This window comes from Astatotilapia calliptera, chromosome 1, assembly GCF_900246225.1.
Source record: "Astatotilapia calliptera chromosome 1, fAstCal1.2, whole genome shotgun sequence".
NCBI lineage: Eukaryota > Metazoa > Chordata > Actinopteri > Cichliformes > Cichlidae > Astatotilapia > Astatotilapia calliptera.
In genome coordinates, this window is record NC_039302.1 from 16,471,908 (window position 1) to 16,496,066 (window position 24,159).

Here is a 24,159-nt window from a genome sequence, read left to right on the forward strand (position 1 = left end):
CTATAAGCTCATGCAATGATAGGATGTCTGTTCTCAATTCACAAGAACTGCTATTGCAAGAGGATTGGTCTGATTGCAATGTTCACAAAATGGATGTAGCCCTCACCCATCTCTATATGAATACCATGATTAGGTTTATTTATTCCATTTTGTGCACAAAACCATTACAGTTACTATTTGGCGATCCTGATTTTGAAAACGGAGATTTTCCGTTTTCGTTTTAAAAAATAATCCCGTCCACACGTAAACGCAGAAATGAAGGAAAACGATGCTAGTAACATGCCAAAGCAGCAGGTGGCGATATATTCCTAACCGTGTAGAAATGTTGGCCAATCAGAAGTCTAGAAGTCTCGGTGGGAAATAGTAAACAAGGATGGGGCATAGAAGCAGAACTGAGTCGTATGTGTGGAGGGACAGTAACTGTGTGTGTATATGTAAGCATTTAAACACTGCAGAGAGTACAATTAACAGTAACAGTATTGTAGAAATTCATTTCACCGAAACAATAATGTGGCGCAGTGTGACGTCAAAAAATGCACACACCTTTGACGCTGCGTTTTCTCCGTTTTTCTCGTCCACACGTAAATGCAAAAACGCCGTTTTCAAAAATATCCACCCTGGACGGAGTTTTTAAAAATCTCAGTTTTCAGTGACCGAAAACGCCGTTTACGTGTGGACGAAAGGTGCAAACGCATAGAAAAATCTGCGTTTTCAAAAATACCCGGGTAGACGTAGCCTAAATGTCTCCTGCATCACTGAGAGTGAATTCTCAATGCATTTGTGTTTTTGAATCACATTTTGTTTAAGCTGTGTATTGGATCAAGGCTCAATTTTCAATCTGTTGTGATGACACCTATGTGTAAATACTAGGGGTGCAACAATACACAAAATTCACGGTTCGGTTCGGTTCGATACTTTGGTGTCACGGTTCGATATTTTTTCGATACAAAAAAAATGTTCATGCCTTTTTAATTTGTCATTTATTAAAATTATAAATATATATTTTTACTCAAAAGTACAGTTTTTAAATTTAATGTTGCTGAAACAACAAAGTAATAAAAAAAATATATATATATATGATTGAGGAATCACTCATCTTTGGAAAAGAGAGTTTATTACAGAGAAATGTCTCTTTCCAAAATAAAAGCTATACTATACGCTTCTTCTGGGCTATATTCTCAGCAGCATATTAAACATATCAGGTCCCCATAAGGAGACTCATGTGCTAACGGCTGTCTAAATGACTCGGGTAAAGTTTGTAGCATGCGTGCTTGTTGTTTTTGTCTGCTTCCACTTGTCTTTGCACTAGGATGATGTCAGTGTAAATGTGCAGTCATATTCGTTTTGTTCCCACTAGTGCTTTCAGGTTAATCTCGTTGAAATGACGTTAACGCCACAACACGGCAAATCGCCGTTAACAAGCTATCGCGGATCGCCCCGTGCATGGGGCTGGACGGCCAACACGTTAACGAGCTAACTGCACTAACACACTAGTTCCCACCAATGTAATTGAGCATTGCGTGGCACATCCAACATACTGTTTTACTTTAGTCCATGACGCGCTTACCTTCAGGGTCATACGTCACATGAAAACCAAAATAATTCCAAACGCCACATCTGAATGAGGGTGGGGGAGGTTCAATTTGCCATGTTGCAAGGAGAGCTTAACTTCTGTCTCGCTAGCTTGCCCTGCGCTCAGTGAATCTGCGTTTGACTACTCCGCCTAGGCTGCACTGTCGAGCGGAGATCCACTGAGCGCTCAACACAGACAGCATCGTCAGAAGGAAAGTTGATAAAATAAATTACAAATTTTGTATTGTTCGATACATATGCGTACCGAACCGAAAGCACTGTATCGAACGGTTCAATATCGATATGAGTATCGTTGCATCCCTAGTGAATACACATGCTAAATTCTGATTTTTATGAGCACAGGGAAATGTTCGTCATCAGCAGATAGATATGGGTATAACTTATCTCCAGGATTTCTGAAGGTCTTTCAGAGTTTTTCGTTGGCTACCTTTTCACTCTTTCTGTTTTATCATTTTCAGAGGAGTGTTTTTTTTGTTGTTTTTGTTGTTGTTGTTGTTTTTTGTTAAGCCACTTAACACTAACCTGTGAATCATTCAAGCATAGAAAACGTGCCTAACTCAAGTGATGAATCAATGTTGTGTCTACGCATAACAGACAACTTAGCAAAACAGTTTTAATTTGTGTCTTTAGGCACTTTCTTGCTGGTGACCTGTCTCAAAAAACAAAACAAAGAACAACAAAACCAAATGAAAAAACCCAATTTGTTCCCATTTCCTTATTTGAATCAAGGAAAAATGCCAAATACATCAGTTTGAAAGGCTTAAAATGTAGTATTTTTACACCTACATGATGATTCCCAAAGAGCTATTAGCTGAAAACCTGCCATATCTCAGCGTGTTGTGCAGTGTGTCCTTTAAAAAATGAAAAAAGTGGACAAGTAGAGGACAAACAAAGAAGTGGTAGACCTAAAAAACTACCTACAGCAGATGAAGAGTATCTGAAACTCATGATCTTAAGAAGCAGGAAAAAATCTGGAAAAGACCTAGCTGGACCTTCAAGTGATCCATCTGTAAAAGTAAAAGAGTAGCTGTAAGTCATTCCTAAAGCCTCCCCAGAGCCTGGACCTCATTACTGAAGCTTTTTGGGATCAAATTGAGAGAGAATTGAACAAAAGGCAGCCGACATCCAAAGATCTCAAACTTTCAAACAAACATTATATTTTCCTAGCGAAATATAAAGAAGTGAGAGGTGGCTCAAGAGTTTTGCACACTCATAAAATAAATGAATAGCAACAAAATTTGTTGATAAAACTGTGTAATTATATAGAGATATAGCCCTCTTGGATATTTAGATAACAGCTGAGTTGTGACAATGTGTTTTACACATTACAACCCTCTTGCCCCTCTTTTTTTCAACCCAAAACTGACCTGCCAGACTGTGAGAAGCTTTAATTTAATTATTATGAACACTCTCTCCCATAGCTACATGGCACCGAAGTAAGGCCATAGTTTGTGTAGACTATGGCCTGTTTTGTATGGAGCCTCTCTGCTAAGTGTGTAGAAGAATAAGTAGTTGGCTAGAGAATTAACAGTTTCTGTTAACTTAACTAATAGAAACACATCTCCTTATGTATGATTTTGCACTGTTTTACTGAAGTAATTTTTTAAACACTAGCTTGAGCTTGTTATGTTCAGTTTTGACCCACAATGTTGTTCTCACTAATTTGCACAAGACCTGCCATAAATTTAATGTAAAAATGAATCTTACCAGCTGAGAAAATGTTGCTCAGTAAATCTCCAACCTGCAGGGAAAAAAAAACAAAAAACAGACAGTTTGGCTGGGGGTGAGGTGGGGGGTGGAGAGTGATGACTCATGCACGCAGTAGAGGTCCCTCCCTTTCCACTTTTTTCAGTGTCCAATCATTTTTTTCACAGCTGTCACTCACTGCCTCCAAATCAAATCCTCACAATGCCTTATGTACTTTATTTGCAAGGTCTAGAACATTTGAGGTAAGAAACAATGCAGCTCACATCATTTTATTACACAGATTGTAGCATGATAATATGATTGTTCTGAAATACACGTAATAGTCCTGTGAATCCTGGACATGTTGTTTATGTTGTGCCAACAAAATTTGACTCAAAAATCCATAAATAAATTTCCTTGTGCTTCAGGATGAAAGTTTAAATTGCTACTTCATAAACATAGACATGTTTATATAAAACTATGTTTTGATTTGAAAAACACTGGGAAAAAAGCTATATTAATTTGCCATTTTTAAAATTTAATTGCTTTCAGATTACTTCTTCAAAACATAAGCAGCATATAACCCAACAGAGAGACTAATCGCTGCACCGGGTTGCCCACGTACAGTAAATATTGAGTTATTGTCTCATAGTTTGAGAGAAGATACAAGTGTCTGCTATCCCCATTTCTCCAGAGAGCTACCCAGCACAACTGTAGTGTAAGAGCCAGTCTCGGGACTCCTTGAAGTGAGCGGATGCTTGACATGGGCTTTATGAGCTTTATGTAGAGGAGGACAGGGACTGGGGGTTTTCCTCTTTGCAGTCAAGTTTTTATTGAACATTTTAACAAATGTACATACAGAACAAAGGCAGACTCTGCATGAATTATGTGAAAGTAATAGTGAGGGGGAAAGAAGACCAAATAAAGTGGGAAGATTAAGAGATTGTGACAGGTTTTGGGAATGTTATGGTGTTTGACGAGGTGGGTAGAGTACTACAAGAACCTCCATAAATCGGCAGCTGTACACGAAGCTTTAAAACTACTCTAGTTAAAACCATTAATCCCAAAAGATGAGATCCAAAAAAGAAGCAACGTGATGTCAAAGTGACTGTGACCCTAAATAGTCGCGCTTAATCCCAGCTCTGCGCTCATGGCCTGCTGCAGTGCAGTTTTGGGTGATAACACCATCGGGTAATTAGGATTCTGCACACTGTTTCCAAATACATCCTCAGCCTCTCGGAGCCCTGCCTTCTATAAATGTACTAAATTATGCTTTCTTGACAGCAATTTTTGGCACCTGTTTAGTTTACCTGAACTAGGGGACGTTCCTGGTGGTCCCAGGATCAGCACCTTGGACAGCGATCATGACAAAGTTATGAAGACAATGTAAAATAAAATTTAAAAAAAATTATATCCACATGGTTAGGAAGCACAAAGATCAATTAATACTCCTGAACCTTTACCACAACTGATCAGAATATTATTTTATTATCATCATGGAACTCAAGACACATAAAATCATATGAACCCTGGTCCCATTATTGGAATCGTAACGGGAAAAAAATTAAAAGTCATATGAATTAAAAAATAAATGTTATTAAGTTAATGTTATTCAGTAATATGACAATAAATTTCTCAAATACTTAAGTGACACAGACCTGTCGTTGACCATCTGACAACCACCAGTTGCCAGGGAAAAGTGTGCATTCTCTGACCGGTTGTGAGTGGTTGTTGATGGTAGCTTGATGTCACAGTGAACATCTAGAGACCAGTCAGTGACCCCTCCTGGTAACTACCAGGCACTAGAGGAAGGTTTGTATTCCATGAACTGCTGGCGAGTGGTTGCTAGAGGTGGTCACTAGAATGAACTTGGTGACAAAGAGATAAATGCACCAAAAACCTTGTAATGGCTTTGTTTGCTATCAGGTTTCCACAGTCATTAGAGTCATTATAGAAGACATGAACTTGTCTGCAAACACTTGCCAACTGCTTGCCAAGTGGTACTGAAACTTGAGTGTGATACAAACCAGAAGGTGTGCCTTACCACTGCTACCAACACTTTTCAGAAAGTGCAAATTTTACTTTGAAGGTGAATGCTTTCCATTTCTGCCTTTCCAAAGGCAGAAATATTTGTGTTGTTAGTTTCTGTTGCACTTTTTCAAGTTTCACTACAGCTTGGAGAGTAAATGCCAAGTATTTGCCGAAAGTCAGCGTCTTCCTTGCCAATAACTGGTGACCACAGAAACATCGCAAGGTTTTCAGTGAAGGTATCCTCTTTGTGACCCGTTTCCCCTGGTGACATCAAGTAACTTATGTCAACCACTCACCAACTGGCTGGGAAGCACACATTTGCTGGGGGTTTAGGGCTTTGTGACTGAGACATACGTTATGTAGTGGTTTCTTCCAAAAAAAAAAACATGGTTTTGTTTGTGTCTTATAAAATCTAACAAATTATTATTTTGTTTTGTTTTTGATTTTTTTTTTTTGTTATACATTTGCAGGATGTTTGCAGGATGTTTGCAGGATGTTTCCAGGAGTTGCCCCTTTCTGTTTTTTTCCAAGAAGGTTCTGACAGTTTGTCAATTCTAATTTGATTTGTGACAATTTTATCTCCTTTTCAATTTTGTCCTGCAAACTTATTTTTTGACTGGCAAATTAGCCACATAATCATTTGGTGTGTTTAGCTTTGACTTTAATGATGATTGATCTGTTACAGTAAATGTAGAGATGGTTTATTTGGTGAAGGAAAGCTGCAGGGACACCCATAATTTTTGAGTACACTGCTGCCATGAACTAATTAAATTGTTAATTAAATGAAATATTCACTTTATTTAATTTTTATTACATATAGACTTTCAATTTTTTGAAGTCTTATATTGGATGGGAATTTTCTGTTCCTGGCAGTTGTGCTGTAGTTGATGGAAAATTTGAGATTATTGTGTGTTTTTTTTGTCTAAAGAACTGCTGCTTCTGTTGGTTTGTAAACTTTCAAATTTGAGAGTATTATTGGTTTAGAGATTTTTTGCGAGGGCACTTTTCTAGAAGTACAGATCAGTGTTATTCTTCTTGACTTTATCAGCCCACCAGCTTCACTCTCCTCCTCGGAATGATTATCCCATTTTAAGTAAGCATACATTACTATTAGGAGGCAACTGGTCTATTGTTTACATCAGCTTCGTCTTTGTATTTGACTGCATTTTATTGTATATTACAGTGTGCAGTGTGTTGCTCTATGTGTCCAACTCAAAGATGTGAGTGTAAAAACTGCAAGAATAATGTTAAACTTAATAAATATAATGTATTCTGTGTTTATCAAAATATTTTATATTGATAAATATAGTGCATTTGGAAAGTATTCACAGTGCTTCAGTTGTTCCACATTTTGTCATGTTGCAAAGTTAATTAAATTCACGGCCTTTGCCATAAGAATTGTGCTCAGGTGCATGACAGGATTGTATCGAGGTACGGATATGGAGAAGAGTAGAGACATACTTTTGTAGATGGGAGTTTGGAAAGTTTGGATCCACCGGTTATCGTCCTAGATGTGGTTGCCTGGCCAATCTGAGCCATTGTGATAGAAGGGTCTTAGTCAGGGAGTCTGACAGAGCTCCGGTGTTGGTCATTGCAGAGAGGAGAACCTTCCAAAAGAACAACAATACTGTACTACTCCAGCAATCAGGCCTGTATGGTAGAGTGGCCAGATAGATGCCAGTGCTCAGTAAAAGGCAAGGCAAGCTATTCGAAGTACTTTAGAAGCAAAAGGAGACAAACGCATTAAAATGAGAAAAAAGCACATGACGGCTTGGTTACCAAAACTCTCTGGTCTGATGAAACACAGAACTCTTTGGCCTGAATGTCAAGTGTCATGTCTTGAGGAAACCAGGCACCACTCATCACCTGTCCAATATCATTCCTACAGTGTAGCATGGTGGTGACAGCATCGTGCTGTGGGTTTTTTGGCAACAGAAACTGGGAGTCAGGATTGAAGAAAAGATGCAGCAACATAAAGAGACATCCTCCACGATAACCTCCTCCAGAGTTCTCTGGACCTCTGACTGAGGCAAAGGTTCATCTTCCAACAGCACACAGGCAAGATAACAAAGGGACCACTCTATGAATATCCTTGAGTGGCTCAGCCGGATCCCAGACTTGAACCCGATTGAACATCTCTAGAGATCTGAAAATGGCTTGACACTCCCCATCCAATGTGATGGAGCTTTAGAGGTTCTGCAAAAAAGAATGGGAGAAACTGCCCAAAAATAGGTGTGCCAAGCTTGTAGCATCATACTTAAAAAATACTTGAGGCTGTAATTGCAGCCAAACACAGTACTGAGCAAAGACTGTATGTATGTACAAACACTTATGTACAGGTTATATTTTTAATTTTTAAATTTTTAATAAATTTGCAAGAATCTCAAGCAAACCTTATTAACTTTGCCACTGTGTGGTATTGGGTGTATAATCTTGAGGTGAAAAATGAATTGAATCCATTTTAGAATAAGAATGTAACATGACAAAGTGTGGAATAAGTGAAGCGCTGTGAATACTTTCCAGAGTCAATGTATCATGGATTTCATTTTTCTCTACAGATTCCGTAAATAAGCTGCTGTGTGTTCATGGCTTTATGAACATTAATGGCAGTTTTCCAGCCTTACAGCAAGGTGACATAAGGAAGAACATAAAGCCACTTAACCATCCAGGGACAGATTGTGCCTAAAATTTGCTATATATGGTGAGGGGAGACACTATGACAAACAGACTAGCCAGCTTCCTGAAATTGTTTAGATAGTTTTCCAGTATGTCCTCTGCCTTGTGCAGCACTAACAACTACACACATTTGTAGACCAATAGCCATGCCCTGTAGCAGCTATTCCAAAAAAGGGATGTCTATAAAAATAAAAAATAAAAAAAAAATTGGCTTAAAAAACAACCCAAGAATGTTGTTTTATTAATGTCTTAGTTGGCAACTTTCCCAAGAAAGAAAGAATTTGACAAAAGTCCAACATTTATCATGTGAAGCTATTTTTTCAGACTTTATTTATGTTAAAACTCTGATAGTGGGTTTTGACTCAGTTATCTTCACTTTGAGTATACATGGCTGACACTGAATGCTACAGCACATGCACTGTGTCTGTGCAGTGCAGGGTAATGCTAATCTCTGATACTGTGTGACTCTTCATCTCTTCTTTTTCCCAGTAACATTTGTCCCAGGGGAATATCTTTGAGTTGATGTTGCAACTTCTGCACAAATCTTTTCAGCGGTATTTTGTTATTGATTGGATCCAGATTGGTGCTGAGGAAACAAAAGTAGAATGGTGACAGTTATGAAAATGTAATAAACATTCTTGTTATTAGTGCTTTTTTTCCCCCATTTATGGGTTTGTTTTATAATTTGAGTCAATAATAATAATATTGATTGAGTATATTCAGATAATATGCTCACCAACCACTTCAATAAGTACACTGTACTAGTACTGGGTTGCGCCCTCTTTTTCTTGTAGAACTGCCTTAATTCTTTGTGCATAGATTGAACAGGGAAACTTTGCTCAGAGACTTTACTTCACATTGACATGACAGCATCACACAGTTGCTACAGATTTGATGCAAATCTCCTGCTCAACCACATCCCACAGGTGCTCTGTTGGACTTAGATCTAATGTCTGTGGAGGCCATTTGAGTACAGGAAACCAGCTTGAGATGATTTGAGCTTTGCGCTATCCTGCTAGAAGCAGCAATCAGACACTATGGTCCTAATGGAATGGACATAGTCAGCAGCAATACTCAGTTGGACCGTGATGTATTTTTTATGTTCAGTCGGTATTAACAGGACCAAAGTGTGCCATGAAAATATGTCCCACACCATTACACCACCAGCCTGAATCACTGATACAAAGGTGGATATATTAATGACCTTCCTTGTCATGTTGTTTACACTAAATTCTACCATCTTAATCTGGCTGCAGAAATTGACTCATCAGACCAGGTAATGTTTTTTCCAATCTTCTATTGTCCAGTTTTGATGAGCCAGGACAAATCAGTAGCATCGATTTTCTGTTGTTAGCTTGCAGGACCTGATGTGGTCTTCTGCTGTTGTAGCCATGGGTTTGATGTTTGTGTACTCAGAGATGTTCTTCTGCATACCTAGTTTGTAATAAGTAGTTCTTTACCGTTGCCTTTCTATCAGCTCAAAGCAGGCTGACCATTCTCCTAGATAGAGGTGTATCTAATCAAATAGCAAATCAGTGTATTTAAAAACACACCATGTAGTCATTTTGGAATTTAGAATAGTCATAATGGTCACAATAAGATATGTCTCTTAAATGTCTCTTAAATGTAAATGAGAAGTACTTTAGTACTTCTACATGCGCTTCACCTTGTTAGTCATTTTCTATTATTTGTATACTATCTAGACATTTACAAATGATGACATTTAGATAAGTAGAATTCATTGTTTCAGGACTATCAGCAAGATTTAATGGAGATAATCTGTTTATTCATTTTGACGTTTAACTTTGGGCAGAAGTGGACCACAGGAAGACCGAGGGTTTGGCCAATAGATTAGACCAGACCAGGTTTGAACAGCTGTGCATAAAGGTCATCCATTAAGGATCCAATTTCTCTCACATTTTTAGATGCTAGATGTAAGCAAGGGAATGGAGCAAACAGAACTGTAATAGTTTATATTTTAGCTTTTAATCCTTTAAAAGTAAGAGCAAAACCGAAACCTCATGCCACTGGAATAGCGTCATGAGTTAATTTCCTTGCCTGAGTTTTGACAAAGTTTGTCCCCTGCTGTGCCACTTTTTTTTTCTCCTTTCTTTACAAAATTCCCATCATTAATTTGTGTTTCTGAAAAGGATACTTAACCTTGCATAGGCACTTCTGAAAAAGTCTGGCCTTCTTGATGTCTTCTAAGTGCCTCTAACATGATTTGCTCATTCTCAGGCTATAAATGACCTACAAACTTGAGACGGGTGTTATTGTTGGCAGATGAACTACTGCTGTTTTTGCGTGCATAGACGTGTCTTGTCTTAACTAGCTCAAATACCTCCTCGAGCACATTTATTTAAACTTGTGCCAAAAGAGGGCAAGCGGTGCTGAATAGATGAGGAATGAAAGTATTTGTTGTAACTTTGCAGCATTCCTTTAACAAAAGAGAGATTAGTTCAACATACGCAGAGGCAGGAGACTTCTGGCAAAGAGTTTTGTCAACAGTTTTGTGCTTCCCTATCACTTGTTCATTCTCACTCGCTCACTCATTCACCCACACTTTAAAAAAAAAAAAATATATATATTTTTTTACTCACTCTCAGTCCACTTGTCATATGTTAAGTCCACTTTAAGTTTAGGTAGGTGAGTCATGTATGTGTGTCAGACATGAGTGATCACCATCAAGATAATATCATGTCTGCTTTCACTGGCCATCTGTGTTGGACACATTTGCCTCCTACCTGGTGAAGTTAAAGTCAAAACGTGTGTGGAAGCAGTAATGAAACAGACAGTTTGAGGCTGTGCTGCGGAGGTTCGGGCGTGAGATACAGTTGGAACATAGCAGTGAGATTTTATGTCCAGTCAAGTTCACATTGGCCAGATGTGTAGCTATCGGACTATTCTCTACAGCCACCAAATCCCGCATTATTACCACTGATTATATCAGGGTTTCCACACGAATCATTCTGTGCTCTCATCCTGCAAACCTGCTAAAACTGGGCACACTTGTGTCTCGCCATGAACTTTGTGTGACAGAGAAAGAAATGCAAACCGGTTACCTCCACTCTTGCCATGGCAACGGACGCGACAAGAAAAGCGATCCTGTACCTGTGTATCTGTCTCCCAAATGGTCTGTGTGTTAGTGTAACAAGATCTGAAAAAACTCCCCTCAATGACATTTTAGATCCCCCACTGTAACTGACCTGGGCTGGGGAGTCACAAGTAGGATTTAGGTGAGTACTCAGGCTTCTCTCAGGTTCCTGTTTGTCTTTTCCTAATGAATTCAGCCATAAGAAAGCTCCAGATGAGGCCCATTTTTTCCACATGGCCAGGATATCATATACTGGTGCACGAGCTGTTTTTTGTTTGCTTGATGCAAAAGCTTTATTTTTTAGATATGTATGTAAAATATCTCTCTTTGATTTGACATATGAACTGATGAAGCATTTGTCATTTTACTTTGAGAAAAAAAGTGCTCATTAAAAATGCTGTGGGATGACTGCTGAGGTGTCCTGCATTATAGCACCTTGCTGCTTCACTGTTGGACTGCACCACTCGGCCACTCCTAACTCTCCTGTTCCCTCTGCTGGGAAAGGCAGATATTGCACACTCCAGACGAAGTACAAAACGCAGACTTGGAGTAAGTAATTTTGTTTTAAAGATCATTCTTTGCATTGCATTACCGAGAATCACCTGCGTCTTGCTCTGGTTTGATTCCAGTCTGCCGCATTCTCTGCAAAAGGCATGGCCTAGGTGAAAGCCTTGCTGAAAACCCCTCGGTATAAAATATTGTGAATGAGTCATTCCCAAGTTTGGTGTTAATCATCATTTCAAACGCCAAACCTATTATCACCAAATCTTTTCAAGAAGTTCTTGTGTCCATCTGGTGGCAGAAGTAGCAGGTTTGCTTTTCTTTTTCTTTTTTAAAGGGAGGGAGGAGGTTTTTTTTCCCTTCTTTCTTTTTTGCAGCAGCATTCAGGTCGTTTGAAAAAGCTTGTTATCCTCCAGCATAGGAACCAGATTTTTAGTTTACCTTGTAAATGACCTTGTAAACATAAGGCTTCCTTTTTTTCCCCTTTGGACATGCACTCAATTTTTAGGTTACTTTATTTGGTTTGTGCATGCGTGTGTTTGTGCGTGTGTGTGAAGGAGGCGAAACTTTCGCTGAACCTTGTACAGATGGAGTGTCTGTGCTTGGTGCAGTAGTTATTCAAACAAGAATTAATACTCAGCATTTGCATTTCCAGCTAACTGCCTCTAAGAATATTGAGCATCAGCTGTCTGTCTGTCATTTGAACTGGTGAAATAGATCAGCGTTACCTTTGTTCTTTCGGCCACAGCTCCCTCAAGATGTGACAAAAGATTGTTGTGACAAGTGCCTCACCCTCCAGCAGAGGACCAGTTTGTCTCCCGTTTGCTTGTGTCGACTGTTTGATAAAAGCCAGCCTACTTTTGCTGTTTGTGTTTCTGTTTTCGTTTTCCTTTTTTGTATTGAATAGCACAACAGGCAAGTTCATTATGCGTGTGACTCATCCCACTAGCCCACACCCCCTCCCCATCTGCTGCTGTGCGCTGGAAAGGAGAGGGAACCGCCATTGATCACTTCTTCCCTCACACATGCACGCACACACCCCACCTTCAACGTCACTATCGATCGACATGTTTAATGTTTTTGTGGGAAATAGCTGGCATTTCCTTTTTGTGTCCTTTTACATCTGTTCCCGACCATTTGCTGACATTATAATAAATCACGGAGCAGACATGTAGAAGATGAAAAGTAAAAGATAATCTAGCAAATTATTCAGACAGTGTCAGACCATTCAGACTGATTGAACATGCTGTGATTTCTTTTTTTCCTTTTTTTGTAGCAGGCTCAGTCAAGAATATATAAGGAAAAATGTCTGGATAGGAAAACTTTTCTTTTTTTTTTGCATGTCTTATTCAGTTGTTACAGCTGGTAACAGCAAAGACCCCGCAGAATGGTCGATAAGCGTTACATATATCCTGCGTAAAACATTTCCTGACTGCCCCGCTCTCAATACTTGATTAATAAAATAAAAAAAACACTGACATCCACATATGAGATTATTTTGAAGTCGATGATTAATATTTTTAACAAACGTTCAAACACATTTTCCCTTCGTTTGTCTTCTCTTACAGTGCTTTAAAAAAAAGTAAAATAGAATAAGAGTTGGTTTATGGAGCAAACAGAAACTTGTGTGCTAAAAAACTGAGAAACATCACAATGAAATCAAGGCAATAGTTTTTTTCACTTTCTCATCTTTCTGACTTGGTCTTTCTTTACATCAAGAACTGAAAGACACTGTTCGTCGATGAAACAGTTTGCAGGTAGTGTATGCTGACTTCACAGCAGTTCTGCCCTGCCAAAAGGTCCAATCTGGTCCCCAGGCTGGCTCTGAAAAGTGTGAAAATTGCAGAAAGGAGGGTATACGTTGTTAAGAATGGATGACATTATGAGATTGGTTGTCTGAACTGTTAATTTAATCCGAGTCAGAGGTCTGAATCATCCTCACTTTTACAGTCTTCCTACTGACAAAGAAGTTTTTCATACCACACCAAAGAAAGGTGGTTAAACCACTGTGTCCTGCTGATGCATTATAGCACATATTGTTGAAACTGCACCTAATTTTGTTAAAACAGCTCATACTGTAAAGGAGTGGTGGAGATCGAATCGGCCTGCGTGCAGCCCGTGAACTGAGTTTGACTCTTCTGGTTTACAGGGATTCCTGCAGCCTTATTACTATAGTGCTTCCCTGCTGCACTTGAAACAAAGAGCACACTAACAGCGATTGAGCTGACTGTTAAGGCCATGACTTCACAACTAAATTGATGATGAGACACGATCCATTAGGGCCTGTCTGATGGTGTCTTGTACATGCATGCTGAGCACTAGTGTGCGTGTGCGTGTGTATGACACAATTATTGTCTATCAGCAGAACACTGCAATATCAAGGGAAAAGAAAGCAAAGAGGTTTATAAGTAAAAAAAAAGGCTGAGGTAAAGATCTCTTTAGGACAGACAAAACAGTGAGTAACCCTTTTAACTGGAAACTGGGGGCTGAATGTGTCTATAGCTTCTGAAATGATGATGCATGTCAAGTTTGCTTCACCACTGATAAACAGTACATATATGGTTTTTATTTAATCAGGTAATCTCTTGAATTGGATTGATAAGAAGGTTGGTAGAGATGAGAAAGATTCCTATGGGAGCGACTTGGGAGTGTTCTCTTCATCAAGGCGGTTATATGATGAAAGAGTCTGTTGTGTGAGGATTAAGGTCATGTGCATTAACATAATAACAGCACTTCCATTAATTTTGGTTCAGTTACCTTGAATTACGGGATTTGGTGAAGTGTTTATATTTGTTTTCAGGCATTTCTGTCACTGCAGGTATCAAAAAGCTTCTCAAAAAAGTTCTTACAGTATAATTTAGGCTCTAAGGCTAACATGAATACATTTGCATTAGCACATCGTCACATCCAGTTTATTAGAGCTTTGTTGCTGAAAACAACTGCCTCCTGCTGTTTAAAATGACTCTGATTTCCTGCAGGGGGAGTGAACTAAAGTTCAGGGAAGTTTTGAGCCGTCAAAGCAAAACAGTGGACTAAAGATGCTGTGGACTAAAAGCCCTCTGTAAAACCGATTGAAACTACAAAGTCAGGTGATAATTCTGTGTGAATTTGGGACTAAAAGCAAAAGAATAGCTATTGGTTTCAGTGAAACAGACACCTTATATGACTTAAGTAACATTTATATTTATTTATTAACATATATATTATATTTATATATTTATATAAAATGTATGCATTATGCAGTCCAGATCTTCATCTGGAATTTCTGGATTAGCATCCATCCATCCATCCATTTCTGGGTCAGCTGCCATGGTGTGAGAGGCGGGGTACACCCTGGACTGGTCACCAGTCTGGCACAGGACAGACAACCATCCACGCTCACATTCACATCAAGAGCCCAAAGTGAACACACGCAGACGGAGTGAGAGCATGCAGACTTCACTAGAGGTGTGAATCACCATACATCCCACGATACGATATTATCACAATACTTAACGCACGATACGATATTATTGCAATATTTTAAAATATTTTGCGATATTCAGATTCTGTACATAAAGGTAAACTTTATCAATATTCATTTTATCTAATATCAAAGTCTCACACTCAGTCTTTCTCTCATTTCAGTCAGTTTTATTGTTGACAAACTGAACGTTTGTATTACAGTTTAGTCCCAACTTAACTGAATGCAACCATCTGGTACAATTATAGCTATTCTGAACTATGCAATTTATGAAAACTATGCAGCCCATTCAGCAACTGAAGAACTTGAAAGTAAATTAAAACAAAATATAATTTTACATTAAATAAAAAAGTTTTAAACTTAATTAAAATAAAACATGTCTTAAATTAAAATAAGTAAACTGTCATGTTTATTGCTGCCAAAAAAACGTTAAACACATTTGGACAGTGAAGGAATGTCAGGATTCTTGTTCAGAAAAAGGATCAACATGCTCTGAGCACAAAAACCTCTTTTGTAACAAAATATCGATTTCTGCTGTCCCTGTATTGATACATTATTAGCAAACAAAATATCACGATACTACATAGTATCGATTTTTTTCTCCCACCCCTAGACTTCACACAGAAAGGTCCCAGCCTTGATTCAAACCCAGGAGTTTCTTAATGTGAGGTGACAGTGCTAACCGCCACGTTCATAATGATTAAACTTCTAATAAAAGCTCCACTAAGTTTACCAGAAATTGTCAATCAATCCCAGTTTACACAGCGTTATTGCCACAGGCTAAAGACTGTGCTAAAGAAAAATTTTGCCTGCTGAATGGCTAGGTTGCGCTCCCAGGCTTGTTGGTGCACTGAGTGTGGGTTCCCTGTCACAGCCAAGAAAGTTGCAGAATAAGGTTTGGGGGGAAATATTGTATTGTTTATTTGTAATGTATACATGACGAACTGTTCAATAAGCTACATTTTTCAGACATAGTTTGGAGAGATATTTGCCGACATTAAGGTTGAGATATGGTAAAATATTGGGCAGCCTGTCTCGGTTTTTGGCCAGCTTTTGCCCTTTAGTTTGAGACATTTTGAAATTACATTTATTTCATTATGATCAGGAGGTACTTTGGTACTTATAGGCCTTTATAATTGTGGCTTTAAAATAAGGGTTGGGCGACTGGACGAATGTATCGACTATCTACGATAGGCTGAGCCTTTCACCGATTGTTTTTAGAAGAGCGATTTATTTATTTGCCCATGAGTATGTTTGCTAATAATGTTGGTTGAAGCTAAGAGAAGCAGTCAATGGAAAAAATAATAGGGCTCTTTAATGGCACCCTCTTCCATCTGCAAACAAATGCACCCTCCTCAGAGTGCGCCCAAATGCAGCGATTCATTTACTCAAATTCATAACAGAAAGAAAGAAAGGCAGTAGCCTATGTTAAAAAACAACAACATTTTATTTAAATAAAAAAACAACAACACAATGGTGGGGAGGGAAACAAACAGCAACTGCCTTCTTAAATAAATAAATAAATGAAGAATCCGAAAAGTAGCTATATTAATACTGAAACAAACAAGAAAAGAAGGTAAAATATTCCCTCCAAACAAAATGTATAAATTCTAAATGCGCAAATCCACGCATGATTACATTGCTCCACCCATGTGCGCCTGCACATGCCTTTATCGTCATTTATTGGACTGACGATTGTCGGTTGGAAAACTTTTACATATCGCCAAACCTTACTTTGAAACAAGTCCAGGTACAGGACACCTTGGATAAATGTTAGTTTTATATGTATATACTGAGCATGTTTACCTTGAACTTACGGCTTATGTAAATTTTAGCTTTAATGTTGTTAATCCATGAAATAAAAATACTTTTTATTAATTACAACACCCCTCAGTGTGTTGTAATGATCGTGAAATCACTTCCTTTTTAACGTCTTTATTGCTAAATTTGATTGCCCCGAACTGAATGTGAAAAATTCAAATGAATTCTTTTGAAGGCTTGGTCTGAGCTATAATGCATTCATACAGTGCTGTTAAAAGGTATTTTCCCCCTTCCTGTTTTCTTGTTTTTTGTTAAGTCTTTTAAAATGATAATTTCATTTATTAAGGTGAAACGATTATCCAAACTAGTCCTATGTGAAACGTAATTGACCCCTGTAGTTATGAATTAACTGTGACTAATCACATTTTTGTAAAATGGAGTTCAATCTCTCTTGCCACATCCATGCCTGCTTACTGCCAGATCTGTTGGATCAAGAAATCACTTAAATAGAACCTGTCTGACAAAGTGAAGGGTAAAAGATGTTAAAAAAGGACCAAAGTCACTGACATCTATCAGTCTGGAAAGAGTTACAAAGTCATTCCTAAGGGTTCGGAACTCCAGCTCTTATACACAAATGGAGAAAACTTGACTGGTGAACTTTCCCAGGAGCCAACCAAATTACTCCAAGAGTGCATCAATGACTCAGGAGGTCATAAAAGAGCCCAGAACAACAAAAACTGGAGGCCTCAGTTAAGGTAGTGTTCATAATACTGCAATAAGAAAGAGACTGGGTAAAAATGGCATTCATGAGACCATTTCAAGTAGAAATCCACTTCTGACCAAATGTTAATCGCCAAAACTTTTGGGAAAATACTCTTGGGAACAATGAGGCAAAACTTGAACAGTCAAACATGGTAGTGTGGTCTGGGACTGCTTTACTGCTTCAGGACCTGGACGATTTATTGTAATTAATGGAACCATGAATTTTGCTTTCTACCAGAAAATCCTGAATGTCCAGCTATCAGTTTGTTTCCTGAACTCAAGCACACTTGGGTTATGCAACTGAACAATGAAGGGAAACATACCACCAAGTCATCTCTCAATGGAAAAAATAACACAAAATAAAGTCTTTTGGAGTGGCCTAGTCAAAGTCCAGACTTATATCAAGTTGTGATGTTTTGACATGATTTAAACAGCCCATTCCTAATCGAAAACCCTCCCCCTACCCAGAATTCAAACAATTCTGCAAGGATAATGGGGCCAAACTCAATGACTCATTGCACATTATGAACAACTCCTTGATTGCAGTTCTTGCCTCTGAGGTTAGCACAACCCATTATTAGGTTTTGGGGACAATTACTTTTTTCACACAGAGCCAGGTGGGTTGGGTTAACCTTTTTCCCCATTAATTAATAAAATCATCATGTAAAAAACTGCATTTTGTATTTACCATGGTAATCTTTGTGTAGTATTAAAATGTGTTTGATGATATAAAACCTGGACCTCATTTTTAAAAATCAGGTAAGTGCTTCAAAAGTTATGTGGATAAACACACTCTTTCACCTATTGTTGTTGGTACCATAGTTCTTGAGGTATAGACTTTAAACTTGATAAAGAGGCTGGGGAGTTCCCCCAATCAGAACTTTTTACCATACAGATCTAGATGGTGTCACAGACTAAAATGGAAGGTGACAATGTGTGAAAATGTGGGTGCCTATGCATGACACATGTCAGTGCACCACCGTGAGTTAAACACTTAAATGATGAACTAACATTGTGATGATAAAAGATGATTCACGTATATGGAGTCATGTTGTGAGAACTGTTCTTGTGCTTTCTCACATGTAGGTGGTGCTGGACATGACATTTGGAGGTGGTGGTCATACCAAAGCAATTCTGAGCACAGTTCCCGAAGTCACGGTCCTGGCCTTAGATCGAGATCCCACAGCAATTTCTCTGGCCCAGCAGTTAGCCAAGGAACACTTGTAAGTGATTTATTGAGAAAGATCAACTAGACCAAAGTTGAAGCTTCAAGCTACACACTGTTGAGACAAATGTTTATACCTTATCATGGCTAATGTTTGGCCATCAGTTTTTGTTGTTATAGCTGACAGCTTGACAGTTTTAAGCAGTGTGTGTGGTTTGTGGTCATTTCTTAAAGGATACTGTGGGTTTGATATACGGTGTTGCAGCTCTCCCTGTACTTTCTCACTTCTTCCCTGAGCCCGATCAAATACTGCTTGCCAAGATACAGCCCCTGAGTTCCACTGTCCAATCAGAGCCATTCGTCCTTCTTAACTTAAAGCTTTTCTCCCCCCACGCAAAGCTGGTGGGCCCAGCATGTAATTTGTCAGAGTAAGGGCCCACGCCTGCTGTGTGAGGGAGATGCTACCTCCCACAGAGGATCTATAAGTTACTGGTGGGGGGTGTGGGGGTTAAAAATGGAGAGAGAGAGAGAGAGAGAGAGAGAGAGGCAAAAAAAACAAGAGAGAGAGAGAGAAAATGAAAATATAAGAGAGAGCAGGGAGACACAAGGACACAATGCCAGGGTGAGAGGGAGTGTGTGTGTGTGCATGAGCAAAGCGCGGGTGGATGAAAATAAGATGTTCCTAAGACCATGGCGTGGGAAGGAATCCTTTTACGTAGATTCTGGGGAAACCTCTCTCAAGGGAATCTGCCAGAGAAATGTGCCTGTGAGCGGGGAATGACAATTAAGAGAGAGAGAGAGTGAATGAGAACACTGTATTCTGTCAGCAGCAATATACCCCTGCTGTAAACTCTTCCACGCCTACTCGTGATGCAAGTTGAGAGAGGCTAGAGAAATCTAGCAATTAACCAATATTATTGGATGCCTGAGTAAAAGACCCTGGCAGCCCACGCAGTGCATCCACACAACAGGGTTAGAGGATTTTCTCTCTCCTCTGCACTCCTGTTTCTTGAGGAAAGTCTAACCTCAGTGCAAACTGTTGAGTTTCGGTGTCAGTCTGAACCCAGTTTTACAGCACAAAGAGAACAATTTCAAGTCCAAACATTTCAAAATCGTCAGCTTATGAAGGTAAATCTCTTTTCCCTGAATAATATTCACCCGTGTACTTAATGGGATTTGTCTCCTGCATGTTGAGCCTTGCTATTCTCTGCATCATTCTTCTTGTTGCTATGACTTCCCTCCGCTCGAAGCTCTGCAGTAGTTGTGCCCACAGTACATGTTATAAATCTGAAAAGGCACAGCACGTCATTGAAAAGTCAAACATTGGATTTACATGTACATATATGGTGAAACTGACTGATATGAAGTGAGATCTGAACTGTTTGCATACTCTGTGCTCTTTGTTGATTTACACCGAATGCCATGTTTCCTGTCACATCATGGGTAGTAGGCTCTGAATGCTTTGACACATGAAGCCCATTTTCTTAGAGTTTGCCTGCACATATTGGCTCTCTGTCTTTATTTGGCTTATTTAAAATGTTTTCATAAGAACAGTTTCCCTCCTCTAAGGCTGTAGCGCTTTTCTGCTTTTGTTATTCAGTCGATCCTTCTTTTATTTTTTCCTTTCCACTCTTATTCCACTCTTTCTTACTCTTGTTGTTTGTTTGAAGACCACTGCATGAAATGAAATTATATTTAAAGGTTTTACATTGGAGATTTGTCAGATCTGCAATTAAAGGTGAGCCTATAATAACATGTTGATGAATTATTTGGCACTTTCCTTTAGGGTTTTTACAATACTAGAATTTCAAACGGTAGAGATACCCTGGAAAATACTTACAATTTTCAATGCAATGGGGGAAAAATTAAAATCAATCATTTAAGAGGCGTCCATTTTTAACAATAGTTACAACAGTACTGGTTGGTGCAGATGTTTTCAGCTACAGCTAAGGCTGGGTGATATGACTTTAAGTTAAAAAAAATGACAATTCATGAAACATTTTCCCTCAATTAGGATTAATGAATATGAACAAACAAACCCACACACAGACAGGATATTTTTGTTTGTTAGTGTTGTAACAGATTGGCAGTATTACTTTTGGTCGTTAAAACTACAAAAAGTGTCCAAAAAACAGACACAGCATTTTGTATTTGGCAGAGGCCGCTTCAGTTGTGCTGTCAGCTCGGTGTTTGAGTTTGAATATTAACTGTCATTTTGGGAATAAAGTAGAAATTTCGAGATTAACACCCAGCTGCCAGCCACAGGTACACAACAATAGAACCCAGTTCATTCCTCAATGCAGGTGAGGCGTAATTGCTGATGCCGCTCTGTTTTGTCAGCTTCCCCGCAGCGGCGCCACAGACCACTCCCCACAACAGCATCACGTAGGTGTAATTTTTAACCAATATAAAACATGCTGACTTTTGTTTGGTTTATTTTATTACTGAAAAAAATAGCAACACCTTGGAGACCTACATTGATTTCATCTAGGCATTTTGCCATTTTTGTTGCTTTTTTTCATGGGTGAAGTCAACCAGAGCTTACTGGGAGAATAGTCCTGCATTACAACAGTGCAAGGACCAGTGCTATGCATTTAATGCATACAACTCACCAAAACACTTCACAATTCATAAAATGCACAAACTTGAATTTACGTCCTTCTAAGCTACCCAAGCTGTCGGTTTGGTCAAGTGTTTGTAAAATGTAAATGATGTAAATGTTCTCAGGCTACTTATAATAAGAAATGTTAGTTAGATTATAATATACAAGGAGTGACTGCCACAAAGACCTACTTTTACCTCCATCAGCAAACCATGCCAAAGAAGATGTTTGGTATCACTGCTAATAATAATAATGATAATAATAATAATGGCTGTTAATTGGCTCCAAAAAAATCTTTTTTAATTTCTCTCTTCATTCTTGCATGTCATCTCTTGTTTTGCTCTTCCCAGCTAAGTGTAATAGTGTTTGCATTGCTCAGTATAGCCCACACGTCGGCAGTTCTCTTTGAAACCGAGCGATAACCTCAATCAATCAATCAGTCGTACATCATAGACAACATGGAGGGAAGTGCTGATTTCCATGTTTAGAAACTCATGTCGTGTTCGCATTTCCTAACTATGGAGAAATGAGCTTGTCAGCCAGGAAGTAAAGATGATGAAATTAAAGTGGGGAAACAGGGGGGCAGGACAAACTTCACGATTCAATATTTTCCCGTGGCTTTAACAGTACATAAATAAGTCAGAGAGAAGTCTTTTATATCCATCTCTGGGTCATCTGGGGTAATTTAGTTAAAAATAAAAGAGTCATTTCTAAAGGCTAGCCTCTCTGTGTTTGTATCCCTCTTCGGTTTTTTCCTCCACTGGACTGTAGATATTTCCATCACCGGTCCCCTGCTGAAAGCAATCAATCACCATCTTGTCTTAGGCTTCAGTGACGCAGGTAAAGGAACTGAGCAGGTCAACACAAGGGAATATTTCAGGCTTGATTTGTGAAGAAGCAGCATGATGCTGAATGAGCATGCGCTCAGACTGAGGCTACTGTGAAGGCTGCTGATGTCCTCACCAATGGTAGCCTTAAATATTTAGTGAAGGAATGATTTCTGAAAAAAAAGATTCAGTACTGACCTCAGAAAAGGCAGAAAGAAAAATATCATTGCCACCTATTTTGACAGTTTGATGGATACAGTATAAAGCGTTTTGAGAAAGTATTTTATGAAAGAACTTAAATATAATATTAGAAAAGTATACCTATTTTTTTTCAATTAATTAAAGGAAATGACTCACTCATAAGGTGCTCTTAATATCACCCCTAACATTTTAGAGCTTATAAAAGTAGTAAGTGGATAACTAAAAGTAATTCAAATTCAGCTTCACCATAGCGTGACTTTTTTTGTTTTCTTCACTGAAATGTGCATATTTGTCAAACACAACATGAAAAGATCTTAAAGGGGATTTAATCTAGACCCATTTGTGTTCAGGCAGAACACAAGGAAGACGTGGAGATGGTGTGAATGGATACAAGGTGAAATGAAAAGGCGCGATCAGATGCAAATTCACTCAGGGCAGTGCGACCTGGCAGGATAAAATATAGAAGATGAGGTTTCAGCTTCAACAAAAACCCCATATGGTTCATATTGCGGTCATTAGAATGAGAGAGATAAGAAAAAAGCTGAGATACTGGAGGGGAATAGTGCACAAGCCGAACTTCGTTCATCTCTAATGCCCCCCCCCCCCCCCCCCCCCAAAAAAACAAAACAAAACAAAAAAACAAACGCCCCCCCCCACACACACACACACAAAGTGACAATTCATATTTTGTTTGTACTCTTTGTACTCTAATTAAAGTTGACTTGTTATATTATTACTGTATGACTGGAGGTGAAATGCAATCACCAGCCACTATTTTTTGGACAACATTTAGGTTTTGGTTACCAGTTTGAGTTGATTTGAGCTTTGGGAAGTGACGCATTGTCCTGGTTAATGCAGGATGATTCTAAAGAGATGGACATGGTCAGCAACAATACTCAGGTAGGCGTTGAAACAATGCTTAGTTGGTTCAAAATGTGCCAAGAAAATATCCTCCACACCATTACATAACCAGCACCAGCCTCGGCCATTGTCACAAGCGAGGATGGAGCCATGCTTTTATGTTGTTTATGCAATAATTTTCCAATCTTCTCTTGTCAAATTTTGCTGAGTCTTAGTGACTCTTAGCTAAGAACAGAAAGCTTAGACTGACTGGAGTGAACCTTAGTACGGTCTTCTGCTGCTGTAGCCCATCCGCCTCAAAGTTCACAGTCTTGCACATTCAGAGATGCTTTTCTGGATACCTTGTAACAAGTGGTTATTTGAGTTACTGCTGCCTTCCTTTTTTCAGACTATTTTGTGTGAACTCTAGAGATGTTTGTGTGGTAGAATGTGCAAAAAACATTCCAGTAGATCAGCAGTTTCTAAAATACTCAGACCAGCCATCTGGCATGAACTATCTGTTTATCTGTTATCTGTTGTCAAGCTCTGTTTTGCAACCATGCCATTTTCAGAGTCACTTCAGTCACCTTTCTTCTTCATTCTGATTCTCAGCAACTTTAGCAAATCAACTTGACCATGGCTACATGCCTAAATGCTTCACATTGCTGACATGTGATTGACTGACTAGCAGTGTTGGGACTAACGCGTTATTAAGTAACGCGTTACAGTAACTACGTTATTATTGTGGTAACGAGCACGGTAACTAGTTATTATGCCAAAATCAGGAACGCATTAGTGGGATTTAGATAGGGGTTGTTACTCGTTTCTTCGTGTGGTGGCTATCGCGGCGCTTCCACAGATTCAGTAACATTAGCAAGTGGTGGAGGCCAGCAGGTGGATGAGGGAAAGGGGAGGCAGGAGGAGGAGAGACCCGAGGCGGCCGCTGGTCTGAGTGTC

The 24,159-nt window shown here is 38.9% G+C and overlaps 1 protein-coding gene across 4 annotated transcripts in view; it reads left to right on the forward strand.

Annotated features, from left to right (window-relative positions):
- mettl15 (methyltransferase 15, mitochondrial 12S rRNA N4-cytidine) overlaps nucleotides 1-24,159 on the forward strand; it is a 60,632-nt gene that overhangs the window by 15,092 nt on the left and 21,381 nt on the right. For 3 of the 4 annotated variants that reach the window (XM_026166461.1, XM_026166467.1, XM_026166455.1), the window contains exon 3: nucleotides 18,654-18,790. In XM_026166461.1, coding sequence (XP_026022246.1) covers nucleotides 18,654-18,790 — 137 coding nt within the window. Of the gene's footprint in view, nucleotides 1-14,920; nucleotides 15,029-18,653; nucleotides 18,791-24,159 lie in introns of those variants that run through there. The other variant, XM_026166472.1, reaches the window with a different exon arrangement.